At 52.3% G+C, this 14956-nt stretch overlaps 1 protein-coding gene and 1 long non-coding RNA gene across 2 annotated transcripts in view; one reads left to right on the top strand and one right to left on the bottom strand.

Moving 5' to 3' along the window:
- Positions 1-14956, bottom strand: part of TPCN1 (two pore segment channel 1) — a 66879-nt gene that overhangs the window by 27743 nt on the left and 24180 nt on the right. The window contains exons 3-7 of the mRNA XM_039236287.1: positions 9460-9587; positions 4255-4431; positions 3743-3856; positions 2842-2972; positions 1900-1988 (exon numbers count right to left, since the gene is read on the bottom strand). Coding sequence (XP_039092218.1) covers positions 1900-1988; positions 2842-2972; positions 3743-3856; positions 4255-4431; positions 9460-9587 — 639 coding nt within the window. The remainder of the gene's footprint in view (positions 1-1899; positions 1989-2841; positions 2973-3742; positions 3857-4254; positions 4432-9459; positions 9588-14956) is intronic.
- Positions 2195-12779, top strand: LOC120234749. Its single transcript, XR_005529197.1, has 3 exons — positions 2195-2256; positions 7500-7577; positions 12354-12779. It is a non-coding gene; the product is annotated as an uncharacterized LOC120234749 (long non-coding RNA).

Raw genomic sequence — 14956 nt, 5'->3', positions numbered from 1 at the left:
GCTCTCTGCTGACAGCTCAGAGCCTGGAGCCTCACTCTCTACCCATCCCCCACTTGCTCACGTTCTCTCTCTCGTTCTCTCTCTCTCTCTCTCTCTCTCAAACAAATCAAAATTGGGGCACCTGGGTGGCTCAGTCGGTAAAGCGTCTGACTTCAGCTCAGGTCATGATCTCACAGTCTGTGGGTTTGAGCCGTGCATTGGGCTCTGTGTCGGCTGCTAGCTCAGAGCCTAGAGCCTGTTTCGGATTCTGTATCTCCCTCTCTCTGACACCCACCCCCCTCCCGCTCATGCTCTCTCTCTCTCTCAGAAATAAAAAAGCAATTTAAAAAAATTTTTTTAATGAAATAAATCAACATTTAAAACAATTTTTTTAAATAAAAAAGAAGTTCCCATCATAAGTAAAAAAAAATTGTAACTGTGTGGGGTGACAGATGGTAACTAGATTTACTATGGTGACTGTTTCACAATACCCACAAATGTTCAATCGTTCTGTTGTGCACCTAAAACTAATACGATGTTGTATGTCAATTATGCCTCCATTTTTTTAATTAAAAAAAACAACAACAATTAAAACATTTTTTTCAAGGCTGGAAATCTAGATTTTCATGCAATAAATCACATTTTTAAATGCTGGCTCAACGTTTTCAGACCAAATGAAACTCATCCACAGGCAGGATTTGGGGTCCAGACTGCTGGGTTGCAATTTTGGTTTTGGGAACGTGACGGCCAAGTAACAACTCCACAGAGATCCCCTTGTTCTCCTCTAGCCCAGGGTCCTGGGGTGCGAACACCCTCAGTTCCCTTCCTTCTTGAATGGGCTATTGCCCTGAGTCCTTGATCCCAAGTGGGAAAAGGGCAAAGTTCTGCCCTCCAGGTAATTAGCCCCTTGGAGCACAAGCAAGTTCCACAGAGAGGGGTGGTAGGGTGGAGGGTCGGAGGTAAAGTGGCAGCCGGTGGCTCAGGGTACAGCAGTCATAAGGGCCTGCAGTGCTGGCCTTAGAGACAGGGCTCTCTGGTTCCACGGTCTTCACCCAGGACTAGAGAAGGGACCTCGGGCTTCCTAGCCGTGTTCCACGATCTCTACTACCTCCGTCCTATGTTTGGGTGTGGCCATCACATCAATACTCAGCCTGATCTGAAAAGGCAAGGCCTCTTCAGGGCGAGAAAGGCCGTGATCTTGCTGAAGTGTGTGGATGCTAACGTCCTAGGCATAGGCCCTGAAAAAAACTCTCATATATGTGCACCAGGAGACACGTGGGCGTTCACTGCAGTGTGACATGTCACGGTGACAACACCCACCAATGGAAGAACCTTCACCTAAGAGCAACTTGCAAAGGGGGCCACACACATTACGTAACCATTACTGTAAAATGTTTATTTTTAAAAATTTTTTTTAATGTTTATTTATTGGTGGGGGAGGGGGAAGTTAGGGAAGGGGCAGAGAGAGGGAGACATAGGATCTGAAGCAGGCTCCAGGCTCTGAGCTGCCAGCACAGAGCCCGACACGGGCCTCGAACTCAAGAACCGGAAGATCATGACCTGAGCCAAAGTCGGACACTTAACCGACCGAGCCACCCAGGTGCTCCATAAAATGTTTTCATATGCAAAGCAAGACCGCTTACTTGTTTAAGGAAATACCAAGTACAGCTATTAAGATACGCGTGACAGTGGCATGTTTAGGTCAGGGGGTACCTCCCAGGGGAAAGGGAATTGAGATCGTGAAAAGACAGAGAGGCGGCTTCCATTTTACTCCTAAAACTTCACATCCTAAGCTGAAGTCCGTGGGCGTTTAACCAGTTGTAAAAGTTCCTGACTTCTCCCAACTGTCCAAGTAAATTCTTCTTCCACCATGAACTTGCTCTGAGGAGCTGGCGGGGCCCGGGGGCGCAGGGGACTCACCAAGGATGGCGAAGATGACCATGAAAAAGAGCAGCAGCAGGAGAATGTCCATGAAGGGCGGCAGGGACTGGAAGATCTGTCGCAGGTTGCTGGGGAGACAGCAGGGCAGGAGGGGTGAGGCTAGGGGGAGGGGGAGCAGGGCCCCCGGGAGTGCTGTCTGGGGCTCCACAGGTGAGATGGGGACCGGGCTTCCTGATTCACACAACTACCGCCCGCCGCACCCTGGTTTGTGACATCACACTTAGCGTTTTCCTGGAGGACTTCCGCCCAGTGGTGACGGCCAAGAACTTGGGCAGGTGCAGCACCCACGGCCCTTCCTCCTGCGTGTGGAGCCCAAGCAGGCAGGCAAGGGCCCTGGTGAGTAATGGGGGAACAGCAGACGGCCAAGTGCACGGCCTTGGGCACACAGCTTCCAGGAGTGGATGCACCAAGACATTCCAGGGCCACCTAGTCCTGGGGCCCCTGCTTCCAGCTTTGAGCAGGGCCTGTAGAACCGCCGGCCCGCTCTCTCTCAGTACCCCAGCCAAGAGATCTTCCAGACGGACTCTTTAGAACTAAGCTTAACTCCAGACTAGTGGGCAGGTTTGAGTCCAGCCCCCGGGGCTCGGTGAGGGTGTCCGCCTGCTGGGTCACTCAGACTTTGTGCAGTTGCTGGCTTTGAGCCACCGCCACTGCTCTGTTTGGGCAAATAATGTACCAGAGAGGAGGCAGCCCTATAAAGCCACAAATGAGACAGGAAGGAGCCCAAGACCTGGAGCCAGGGAACCAAACTCGGAGCGGAATAGCGCCTTCCGCTCTGCGTGGGTCCACTTTGAAGGAAGTGAGCGGGCTTATAGTCGCCCAGCGTGCGGAAGTGATCTTATCGCTACTTGACTCGCTGGGTCCTGCCCCACAGGCCTAGAGAGAGCCAGGATAGCGGCCGTCCCGGGCCCCAGGCCTTACCGCCGGACGCCGCCGCAGTACCGACAGTCCACGAGGAAGATGCAGCGCAGGGCCCGGGTCACACGCACATGGGATGTCTGCCGTACCAGCACCACGATGGCCTCGATGAACTGCACCACCAACACGGAGGTCTGGGGGCAGACGGGCACAGAGCTCCATCAGCATCTCCAACCCAGCCCCCCACCTGCAAGATCCTGCCCCCTCTGGCCTCGAGAGGCCCCTCCCTTCCCCTCCAGCTCTCTCTCTCTCCCCCAGCCTTGAGCAGCCCCTGGACACAAGCCTTCTGGCGGCCATCACGGATGTACGGCCCCAGGGGGAGTGGAGCTGTGCTCCCAGCAGCTCACTGGGTAGTCTTCCCTGAGCAAAACTGCCACGCTGCCTGGCCACGTCTGTCCACCCTCTGCCTTCAGCTCTCCTCGTTCCCACCAGCAAGGGCCCCGAGGTCTGCAGCGACCTGCCATTCCCTGGGCACATTCTCCTGGACAAGTGGCAAAGCGCTCCCTGACACATTCCCACTCGCTGCACAGACAGGCGTACGTCACTGGTTACTGATCCGCGTGGGCTCGGAGGCCACCAGACAGACCTGGGTTTGAATCCCAAGCCTGTGGGATCGAGATCCCATTCCTGTGCGGCTGGCAGGGTGTAAACTAGGGACGGTAGCCCGTCTCCTGCAAAGGCTGCCGTGCTGATGCCCGGCCCACACCAGATGCTGAATCATGGTGACTCCTGTTAGCATCACCGCGACATCCGGAGTGCGGCTCCGTAAGGTGTGGTGAGGACAGGGTCCCCGGGTTACAGTTCTGAGTGCAGGGCTCAGCCCATGGGGGACTGGGCATTGAACTGAAGATACAGGCTTGAAGCTGACATGGGAGAAGACGCCAATCGGACAGGGATGCATCACCTTGACCATGGTCCGCTTGTGTCGGATGAAGGTGTGGAGGCCCAGCCACCGCAACTTCATGCAGAGCTCAAATACAACCACCATCAGGGCGAACAGCTCCAGGGTCGCATGCACCTGCAACCAAGCAGCAGGAGGAGATGTAGCCCCCCGCCCCCGCCAAACACCCCCCCCAACCCTGGCCTCCTGGCGGTCACACCTGGCTCCCTTTTCCCCTGAGGCTGGAGCCGGTGGGCGGGACCACAGTCAGGTGCACCGCTCCCCTGGAACCAAGGTGTGGTGGCAATCAGATGGTGCCCCTCCCCAGAATGTTCCAGTAAGCCCAATCACAGAGAGCCTGGGTGCTGTGCATTCACTCCAGCAGGGACCCCAGGCAAGACTGGCCATCCAATGCTGCTCCCGAGGCCTCTATGACCCCCCACCCATCCTTCCACAAGGCCTCCCTGTTTTAAGTCTACACGGGGTATCTGCCCTTCTAGAATGTTCCATTCCAGGCTTGCCTCGCGGACACTCACGTAAATGCCGAGCCGGAGCGCAGGGACAGCAGGGGCCTCACACAGAGAGAGCAGCAGCAGAAGCAGGGCCGTGGACAGCTCCATCAGGTAGAAGAGGTGGTTGTGTGCGAAGAGGTAGGCCGCCAGCGCTTTGGCGTTCTTGGGGTGGGTGAAGAACTTGTCATTATTCTCGCCTTCCTGAAGAAATAAGGGCAGCGTGGGCAAACGGGCCTCTGGAGGACGCGGTACCAAAGAGGTGCCGGGGGCTGGGAGGAAGGAGGGCCAGAGATGGAAGCTGATGATGGGGCAGCAGAAACATTATCTTTACCAAACTGCACCCCTGTCAAGTCTGCGGATGGGGCTCAAGAGACCTGCCTCTTCCTAAGAACCACCTGGAAGAATAAAGAATAAATAGTCCCAAGAGAACAAGAACAGGGGCAGCCTGTGGGAGCCCCTTAGTGGCCAAATTCCTGCTCTTGGAAGTGCCCGCAGATTGTAAACAGCTAGGGGTCTAGGGTAAGCAAATACGGCTGAGTCCTGGCTTCCCCGCGCCTCCCCAGACAACGCTGAGGAAGTTTCTTCCCCTTCTTCAACTGCCAGTGGACTAACACATGTCCTTATTCACAGGGCTCCTGTAAGATGCTCAGGATGGTGCCTGGCATACAATCGGCTCTTTGCTGCTGTTACCTACTATTATGATTATAAATGATACTAACATTGAGAAAGAAAGGAGTCTGAGACTACCCTTACTATACATATATGTTCTTACTATGTATAGCATAGTATAGTGTATGTATGACATATATATACTCCCTTTCTTACTTTCTTGACCATTTCCATCTCATTTCCTAGCTCCCGCACAATAACAGGCCTTGTCCTGATTCCTGAGCTCCAACAGTAATGGGACAGGGGCTGACCTTGACCGACTGCCCACCTGGCCAGGCACCGTGCTCAGTCCCTTACCCAAGCCCTGGACACTCCCTTACTCCTGATCATGTCCCTGTGATCAGGGGGCTTTTACTGTCCCATTTGACAGATGAGAAAATCGAGGCACAGAAGATTCAGTGGGCCCTGAGCTCATGGAGCCGGGCAATCACCAGATTGTGATTAGCCTCCTGCTGATGACAGGGCCCTGGGAATGGTCTGCTTGTGACAAGCAGATGACACCCTAAGGCCATTGCTCACCCTCCCTGTTAGGGTCAGCCTTCTGGTGGCTGCGGGGAGGTGTCTTCACTGCCTCTCTGTAATTGGTGGGCACAGGGCTAAGGGCCACCCCACCTCCCCAGCTCTCACATCAGCACCCATCCAGCAGCCAATGCACAGGACAAAGTCACTTGGTAATAATGTTCTGCACCATCGCCTTTAGTGCTTGGGGGGGGGGGGGCAATGCTGCCCTGCCCCCACTCCCTCGCCCCATCTTGGTCTGGAGACGTTTGTTCATCATGCCTGGGGTGCAGCTGGTAACTAGTGCGCAAATGCCAGGGATGCCACCAAACATCCCAAGATGCACAGCAGAGGCCCCCGTGATGAAGAATTACCCAGCCCCAAACATCAGCAGTGCTGCCTCCTTCACTCCCAGCACAGATGCTCTGCATAGACGCTCCCCACCGGCTTCACCTCCTGGAGGGGGCAGTGGTGGAGCACAAACGGACACCCGGGGCCCCTGACCCAGAGCCCTTCTGGAAGCTGTCCGGCTGTCTTGGAATGGAGTCAGACCTTCGACTCTGCAGCTCCTCTGGGATGAGGCCACCCTCTCCATCCTCACACCCCCTATTCCGGGGAGGGGAGACTAACGCTCCACAGTGATTTCTGCGGAAGCTGCCGCCAGGCAGGAAGACGTGGCTCTGGGCCCGGAGGGCATGCTATGCGCAGAAAGCGCGCTGGCCTAGTGGACTCCTGCGCCGCCCTGAGGCGGCATCAGCTCCCCAGGCCTGTGTCAGACAGCAAGCACGAAAGGCAGGGGATGGGGTCCCGAGCTCGCCTAGCACAGTGCCTGGCACACACAAGAAGTGCTTACTGAGTGTCAGGTAGGATGAACTGCGTCTGTAAGAGACCCCAGCCTGGTCCCGGGACTTCCCAGTAGCTGCGAGGAGGGGAGCTCTGACTTGGGCTGTGGTTTGCAGGGCAGCTTTGAACAAGTCACTTCCCTGAGTCCAGAGACATCACTAGCCTCATTACCAAAAACTAAAAAACTAGACCGGACAGGGGCAGGCCAGACAAACGGAACAAACACCCCAGCAGGCGGACAGAGGGCAGGCCAGCGAGCCTCCCTGGCAGCCCTGTGATCCATGCAGGGCTCTGGTTTTTACCATCGCTGCCAGGGCTGGGAGGGGGGGGGTGCGGGGCGAGGGACGCACAGGTTGGCCCGGGAAGCTTCTGGCTTGGATTGCTAAAGAATGCAATTCTTGGGTAACATCTCCCAATAAAGAGCCAGGTCTGGCTAGAAGGAACCACCAAAAGCAGAAGGGCCGGCTCAGGCTTTACCTCCAGGACTTGGAATTGCCAGGAGCGCAGATGAGGTCTCCTCCAACAAGGACGGAGTGAAATATTACTCACCTCTCTGGGTTCTGATCCAAACCCCAGGGAGAACCCTGGTCTGCTTTCCTCACTGTTGATCGTGTACCAGATTAGGAGAAATGAGAAGGCAGGCCAGTTGTACCTGACTCCTGGCTTCCCTCTCTGCCCCCTGGGGCCGACGCCCACCCAGACAGCGGGGACTGTCTCCGAGGCGCCAGGACCACAGAGCGGTGGCTTCTGAGTGAGTTAACAGGTATAATTTGGGAAGAGAGCAAACCACAGGCACCAGGAATCCTCAAAGGAGCAAGGGGCCAGTTACCCGAACCAGGCACCATCAGCCTGCTTCGGGGGCCATGCCCACAGCTCAGCGGCAAAGCAGGAAAAACAGAAGGACCGTCTGACACCAGCTAACCCCCCACCCACCCCAAGAAACAGCCATGAACTACTGTTCAGAACCGTCTGAGCTCTGCTTTGATTTTTATTTAAAATAAAGGATGCGCTGTCGGTAAGCATAATTCAAATAATACACAGGATTATAAGGCAATAAGAATCCCATCAGCCAAAGATAATCACCTTTGTGAGTTGGATGAATAACTTCCCAGACGGGAATGGGGATCTGTGCACAGGTGTTTGCTGCTATACACACGTGAGCCCGTGTGTGCTTGTGTGTGTGTGTGTGTGTGTAAATGTTATATAAAAATTATCATACTCTATTTGCAATTCTGTAGCCTCCTTTTCCACAACCACAGGGCTTGTTTTCAAGTGGATGCATGTGGCCAGGTAAAGAAATGAAGCAACAACGTATAGAAGAATGAGCACTGTTTGAGGTGAGCTGGACATGGTTTACCTCCACGCTCTGGAACTTACTAGCTGGGTGGCCTTGGCCTCCTTGGGCCCCTCTGAGTACTGTTTGCGTGTCTGTAATTGGGAAATGACCAAACCACCTTGGTGGGCTGTGAGAATGAGGTGCCCACTCAGGGACAGATATTTCCCCTGCCTACGGGGTAAAGGAATTCCCAGATTTCTCAAGTCCCCCAAATCCCCCTAATTCTGTGTTTTGACCCATCCTGTGCCCTTATCTAGTATCTATTCAACCTTAAGGTGACAGTGCGCCGGGTGACCCCGCGGGACCCTGCCGGATGAGACAGGCATGCCCGAGCTTGCCATAATGTCCCTGAAACATTTCTGTTGCTTTAACCTGAATCAAAACAGATTTGTTGAGGAACACAATTTATGTGATGCTGCATAAAACATGAGAGGCATAAAGGGAACTGAGCGACTATCAAATAACTATCCATATGTAATGAAATCTTAAAAAAAAAAAGGTAACAAAACACATACTTGCTATGTGAGAGCTGCTTCAAAGAAAAAAGACCAGGGAAAATTACTATTCAAATGACTTTAAGAAAATTTCCATTTCCTCACCTAAACTCTTACTGGACGCACACAGAAACTGACATCTTACGGTGACAAGGATGGCAAAATTATAGTGACTGATGCTATAGACGGCAAGACGGGCATTTAAGAGGCGGTACCTTACCCCCCCCCCAGAGAATATTCGATAACGATACATCGAGGGCCCTAAAAATGTTGATTCCTTCCATCTGGTAATTCCACTTCTTAGAGGCTTTTCTAATAAAATAATTCTGGATAGTAAAGAGAAAAAGAGACAGAAATAACTCTATGCATAGATTGTCCTCAGATTATAATTTATAATAGGGAAATGCATACTATATAATAAGGGAAATATAAAAAAGATGGGAAAATATCCAGCCTTTTCAGGACAGTTTACATAAATTAGGATCCATTTATCAGATATAATTATAAAGTCATTAAAATTTATTTATAGGAATTATAACATAAGAAAAAAGCTTCTGTTACACACACACAAAAAAAGCAGATTATACAACTGTACATACCACGTGACTCACGTGACTTTAAAATTACTTTACAAAACAATAAAACCTATGTATTATCTTTTTGTAATAAAAATTTTTAAGTTTATTTATTTTCAGAGAGAGAGAGCATGAGTGGGATGGGGCAGAGAGAGGGGAGAGAATACCAAGCATCTCCATGCTGACACAGTACAGAGCCTGACACAGGGCTCGAACTCACAAACTGTGAGATCACGACCTGAGCCAAAATCAAGCGTCAGAAGCTTAAATGACTGAGCCACCCAGGCACCCCTTATTCTTAAATCATGTTGACAGTGACTCAGGTGAATTTTTTTTGCCACATCCCCTTTGTATCTAAACTTACTGCAGTGAGCAGGTATTACTTCTATAAAGAAAGTATTGTTTTTATTGAAAAAAAAAAAAGAGAAAAAACAAAAAAAACGAACCAAGCAAGAAATAGCAAATGTGAAAGCACCAGCAAACTAAGCAGGAAAGAAATAAAAGAACTCCCCCTGCGAACTGGCTGTCAGTGCGTGCGAATGGGTAGCGGGGCAGGGAAGGCCAAGTGGACAGATGCAGGGAACCTTGGGGGCAGGCAGGGCCATGTACTGGGCGTCACAACAAAGCCCACGCACATCGCCCTCCCTGCCTGGGCACGATCGGGCTGGTTCTCCTCACTGAAGGACGAGAAGCTCGCACGCAGAGCAGGGACAGGAACCAGAGCCAGAACTGAGTTTCCGGGCATGTGGCAGGGCCCCGGCTACCCTCCTCGGCCAACAGGCACCGAGAACCGATCCCGATGAGAGTTGCTCACCTGGAGGTAGATTGCTGCCTCTTGATAATTGATCTCCCAGTTGTGTCCGGCGGGGCTCGATGGGGGACTCTCCCCACCTGAGCCTAGACTGGGGGCCCGGGAGTCATGGACGGCATAGCTGCCTCCATCTGTATGGGAAGAAGAGAGTGATTCACTTACAACCTAGGCACATGAGGATAAAGACACCAGTCACCAGAAGAAAAGCCTTGTACGCTCACTCATATATCCCATTACCCACAAGTCAACGCTTGATCCCACGCACTAATAGCGAGAATTAGCATGGCTAATGACAAATGTCTTTCATTCTCTTGTTAAATGCAAGTGCAAAGGAGCACATATAGTATGCTACCTTTTGTGTAAAAAAGGGAGGAAGCAAGAAAACATACGGATCTCTCTCTTTACGAAAAGAAAACAGGAAGGATGTTAGAACTCATGGAAGTCAGTGACTAACAAGGGGTGTGGGGAGCAGCACAGAAGTGGTCACTCCCTTCAAGCGAGTGATCTTTTTCTACTCTTTTGACTTTTGGAAGCACAGAAACGTTCTACTTCGTTAAAAATTAAGAACGATTGGATTTGTTCCCCGGTGCAGTGTCCTCTGTTGCTTTTCCCTGCGGACACCCATACCTCTGCTGCCAGTAACACTCACCCCTACCTGCCTTTGGAGAACACCCTCTCCCTACTCTCCACCCTTTCATTGTATCTGGCCGACCCCACCCCTGACTCCCAGGCAGTCAGGTGCATTAAAAAGCGCCTCATCTCCCTGCACGGGGACTTGTACAGGCAGGGTGCTGTCCCAAGCCCAGCCAATGAGGGCTGAACTTGGGGTCTTTCCCTCGGACTGCTTAGGAAGAAGGGGCTCTTCCTCTGTGGCTGCCTTTGCTGCCACCAGGTGAGGAAAGCCTGCCTGAGAAAGGAAGCCAAGAGAGAACAAAAGAGTCACAGTGATAACATTAGTTGCATTCCTGGGATCAAGCTATCCACCTCTTAGCATTTCCAAAATCTGAGCCCATAAAGATCCTTTTGTACTTAAGCCTGTTTGAACTGGGTTTGTCAAAACACTCAAGTGTGTTAACTGATGCATGGTAAGCAAAGGCACCAATTGGGAAGGTTTATTTTCATCTAGAATAAGAATTTGGTTGCCCACAATGCACACTCAAACTGATGACTGAAGGGGCAAAGAACATTCCTGTACAGGACTTGGTAGGGACACACGCTTTCATTTCTTTCGGGTACATACCTAGGGGGGAAATAGCTAGATTGTATATTTAATTTTTTAAGAAACTGCCATACTATTTTCCAAAATGACTGAACCATTTTACACTCCCACGTGCAATGCAGGAGAATCCTTATTTCTCCACACCCTCACCCACACCTGACATGCTCAGTCATTCTTACTCTTGACCATTTTAAACCCTGTGTGATGGCATTGCACGGTTGTAAGCTCAATGCTTTTGATTTGCATTAGGACTAATCATATCGAGTGTCTTTCCATATGCCTGTTGGCCTCGTGTACATCTTCACTGAAGTCTGTTCAAATCTTTTACTTGTTTCTTCATTGGGTTATTTTCCTATTTTTGAATTTTGAGAGTTCTACATGCATACATACTCTCTAAATATACACAAGTCTTTATTTATTATTAATATATTTACTCCAGCTTTTGATTAATGATTAGTGTGGCTTTCTCCATTCTTTTAATCTATTAGTATCTTTATATTTATATTTAAACTGTGTTTCTGTTTTTAATTTCTAATTTATTTTTGAGAGAGAGAGAAGGAGACAGCAGGGGAGGGACAGAGAGAGAGAGAGGAAAACTGAGGATCTGAAGCAGGCTCTTGCTGTCATCGCAGAACTGATGTGGGGCTCAAGCCCACGAAATGTGAGATCATGACCTGTGCCAAAGTCGGAAGCTTAACCGACTGAGCCAGCCAGGCCCTCCTAAACTGTGTTTCTCATAGGCAGCATACAGTTTGGTCTCACTTCCCCACCCCATGGCCCACTGCCCCATCTGAAAATCTCTTGTCTTTTAATTGGAGAATTTAGATTACTCACATTTAGTGTAACTATCGATATGGTTAGGTTTAAATATATCATCTTGCCATTTTTTTATAGTTCTCCCATCTGTTCTTTGTTCTCTTTTCCTGCCTTCTTTTGGATCACTGAATATTTATTATGATTCCGTTTTATCTCCTTTGTTGGCTTAGCTACAGTGCCTTCTTTTGTTACTCAGAGGTCGCTTTAGGGTTTATAGTACACATTTAATTTACCACAGTCTACCTTCAGGCAATTGTGTGCCACTTCATGTATAGTACATGAACCCTGTTAACAGTACACTTCCTTTCTCCCCTCACAACTTTGAGGCTCCTGGAAACGCAAGGGACTTCCAGTTCACACACTTACTCTTGATCGAGCATCATCTCCATTGCTAGGATATATAAGTATGAGAATCTTTCTGGAAGGAACTGCACCAATGTGGCATCTAAGAAGAATAACGAGTGACCACTACTTGCAGGCTCTGTTTTGTGCTCCATGCCGATGTAATTCTCACAGTCCCGATCTCACGATCATAAGTGATACAGGGCGAGGAGGTAAAGCAACTCACCCAAGGTCACACAGCTCTGAGGGGCCGAGCCAGGATTTGACCCTGGGCAGCCTGGCTCCAAAGCAGGTGCATCTAACTGCACTATACACGACCGCCCTCTAACATTTAACGACTGTGCTATATACTACCGCCCTCTAAGAAAGAAGAGTCTGGAAGTACAGCTGCCAATTGTTTTAAACTAGTGCTAGCACACACATTTGTTCACGCTTACTGCACGCCAAAGCCCATGCAGTGGTAGATTTTATTTTCCAAATATAGCCACAGCATGCTCTTTCATCCTCTGTGCCCTTCTAGAACCTGGCCACTTCCCCAACGGGTGGCGCCTCTGTGTCCGTCCTGAAACCAGGTGAGCCTTTGTGACCGCCCTGACCAGCGTAGGATGGAGGACAAACTGCTGATGACCTCCGAGGCGACGTCACAAAAATGCTCCCACCGTTCTCCTCTGGGCCCCTTGCTCCTTCCTGGCACGCAAACACGGTGCCGTGTGGAAGCCTGTGCAGCCGGTGGGGAGGCCCATGGAGAAGAAGCAAGCCCCCCCCTGCCACAGCCCAGCCGAGCCCCCCAGCCAGCGGCCTGCACCAACATGCCAGTCAGGCAAACAAGCCATCTCAAACCCAGATCCTCAAGCCCCAGACAAGTGCCCAAAGTGACACCGTGTGGCACAGTCGTTAAGCGCCTCCATCGGGCCCTGCCTAGGCTGCAGACTGTTGCACAGAATATCCTAAGGCTGTCTGTGCTCTCTTAGCGACAGATAACTGACGCATGTCTAAGTACTTCACACCAACTGAGCTGTTTACCTCTCACAGCGATCCTACAAAGGAGGTACTATTATTCTACTTCGGACTTGAGGAAACGAGGGTGCAGAAAGGCTAGGTGCCTCCCCGAGGCCAAGCAGCAGGTGGGAAGCAGGGTCGGGATACCAAGCTAGGTGACCAGTTCCTAATCAGCAGGCTTCATGCCTCTCAAGGATGAAACATACAGTAGCAGTGCCATCCCTAAGTAGGGGTGTGGCAGGAGGCAGGACACCTGCCTGCACTTGGCCATTCGGGTCCTTCTGTACCCACTGCCGACACTCCCCGACTCTGATCCCAGTGTCTATTTCGGAAAGGACTAAGCCCTAGGCGGAGACACGAGAAGGTCAAACCACCTTCCCAGCTGCACTCACGAGCCTCCCAGGTAGCAGCCGCGGGCAGGCAGCTGTGATCCCGCACGCCTGTCTTGCACGATCTACACGCGCCACGGCAGGAGCCTGTGCCCGCAACAGGTCCTCGGTGAAACCAGTGCCAGGGCTGCGCGGGGTGGGCGGCGACGGGCGGCACAGACAGCGGCAGATGGGAGCGCCCCTCTCCCGGCCGGCCGGTGCGAGACACTGGCATCCACGTGGACCCCGCCCCCGAGGCCGAGCCCTTCCCAGCCCTTCCCAGCCCTTCCTCTCTCGCGCGGGGGTCTCAGCAGATGGCTTCAGTTCTTCCTCCCTCCCGGGAGCTCCCTGAGCCCATTTCTCGTGGGGGGAGGCGCCTGGCCCTCCTCAGTTTCCCCACTTTGTCTCTCACCACTTACACCGCACCACTGTGATGGGGGGCAGGGGGGACAGCGTCTCCCAGTGCAGGTCGCACCTCGCCACCCGCACCTCACTCACACCAGCGGGTTTCCCCGGGAGCAGGCGCCCCGCGGCACCCCAAAGCACCCCAGCCTGGGTGCCATCTCCCCCTCCATGCTGCAAACTGCCCCCTGCGGTCTGAAACCCACGGGGACCACTGGGACAGGGGGAGGGCCGGAGTTCCAGCCTCTGATAGAAAGTTTTGCCATCGCCTTTCTCCCCAACCTCACAGCCAGTGTGTCACCAGGTGTGGGAGGGTCTCCTCTCTCACCCGCACTCCACTCCCCACCCTCGCTGCTCTCCTGCCCTCCACCTACGGGACAGCGACCCCCTCGGACTGGCTCGCACTGCCCGGGGCCTTTCCTGGCACTTCCAGGCCAGGCTCCAGAGGACAGCTGGTACCAATGGAGCAGGGACACTGGGTCCCCATGTGACAGTGAGCACCACAGAGAAGACGCGTGCTCCATGGGCCGGCCAGTGTGGGACAGACGTGCTGCAGGGCTCTGAAGGGCAGAACGAGACCCGGGAGGGGAGGCCACGGGTAGGGCCTTTCAGACAAACAGCCCTGGGCAGAGGGGTCTTTAACTGGCATGTCTGATGTACTAAAGTAAGTTAATAAATGCTAGGCTCTCTCACAGCTGGATACAGATCTGTTGTTTTATTCCAAATATGAACTGTAACTTGGAAATAGTTCTTAGTAAAAGAATTTGTGTTTATTTATGTTGAGAGAGAGAGCGCGCCAGCGGGGCGGGGCAGAGAGAGAATCCCAAGTAGGCTCCGGGGTGTCAGCGCAGAGCCCGACTCGGGGCTTGACTCCCGCGAACTGTGAGATCATGACCCAAGCCGAAATCAAGTCAGATGCCTAATGGATTTGAGTGCCCCTCCTTAGTAAAATTATTTTAAATCAACAACTGTGTCGTTCATCCACTCATTTGTTTGGTGGGCGTCCCCAGGGGCGGAGGGCAGTGCTGGGCACTGGGAGGGGACTGGAGGCTCTGGCATCCGGAGGCAGCAAGTGCCCCATCACCATGGGGCCCCAGGAAGAGGTTGCACAGCCATTCCACCCCGACCGTGGGGACGCTGCAATGAAAGGAGGCTCTTCCAGGGGCGCCTGGGTGGCTTAGTTGGTTAAGCGTCCGACTTTCGCTTGGGTCGTGATCTCACGGTTCGTGGGTTTGAGCCCCGCGTCGGGCTCTGTGCTGACTGCCAGCTCAGAGCCTGGAGCCTGTTTCAGTCTGTGACTCCCTCTCTCTCTGACCCTCCCCTGCTCATGCTGTCTCTCTCTCTCTCCTAGAAA

The sequence above is a fragment of the Hyaena hyaena genome, unplaced genomic scaffold (genome assembly GCF_003009895.1).
Source record: "Hyaena hyaena isolate Hyena2069 unplaced genomic scaffold, ASM300989v1 scaffold_0, whole genome shotgun sequence".
Taxonomy (NCBI): domain Eukaryota; kingdom Metazoa; phylum Chordata; class Mammalia; order Carnivora; family Hyaenidae; genus Hyaena; species Hyaena hyaena.
Note: the sequence above shows the minus strand (reverse complement) of the source record. Positions and strands in the feature narration are given on the sequence as shown.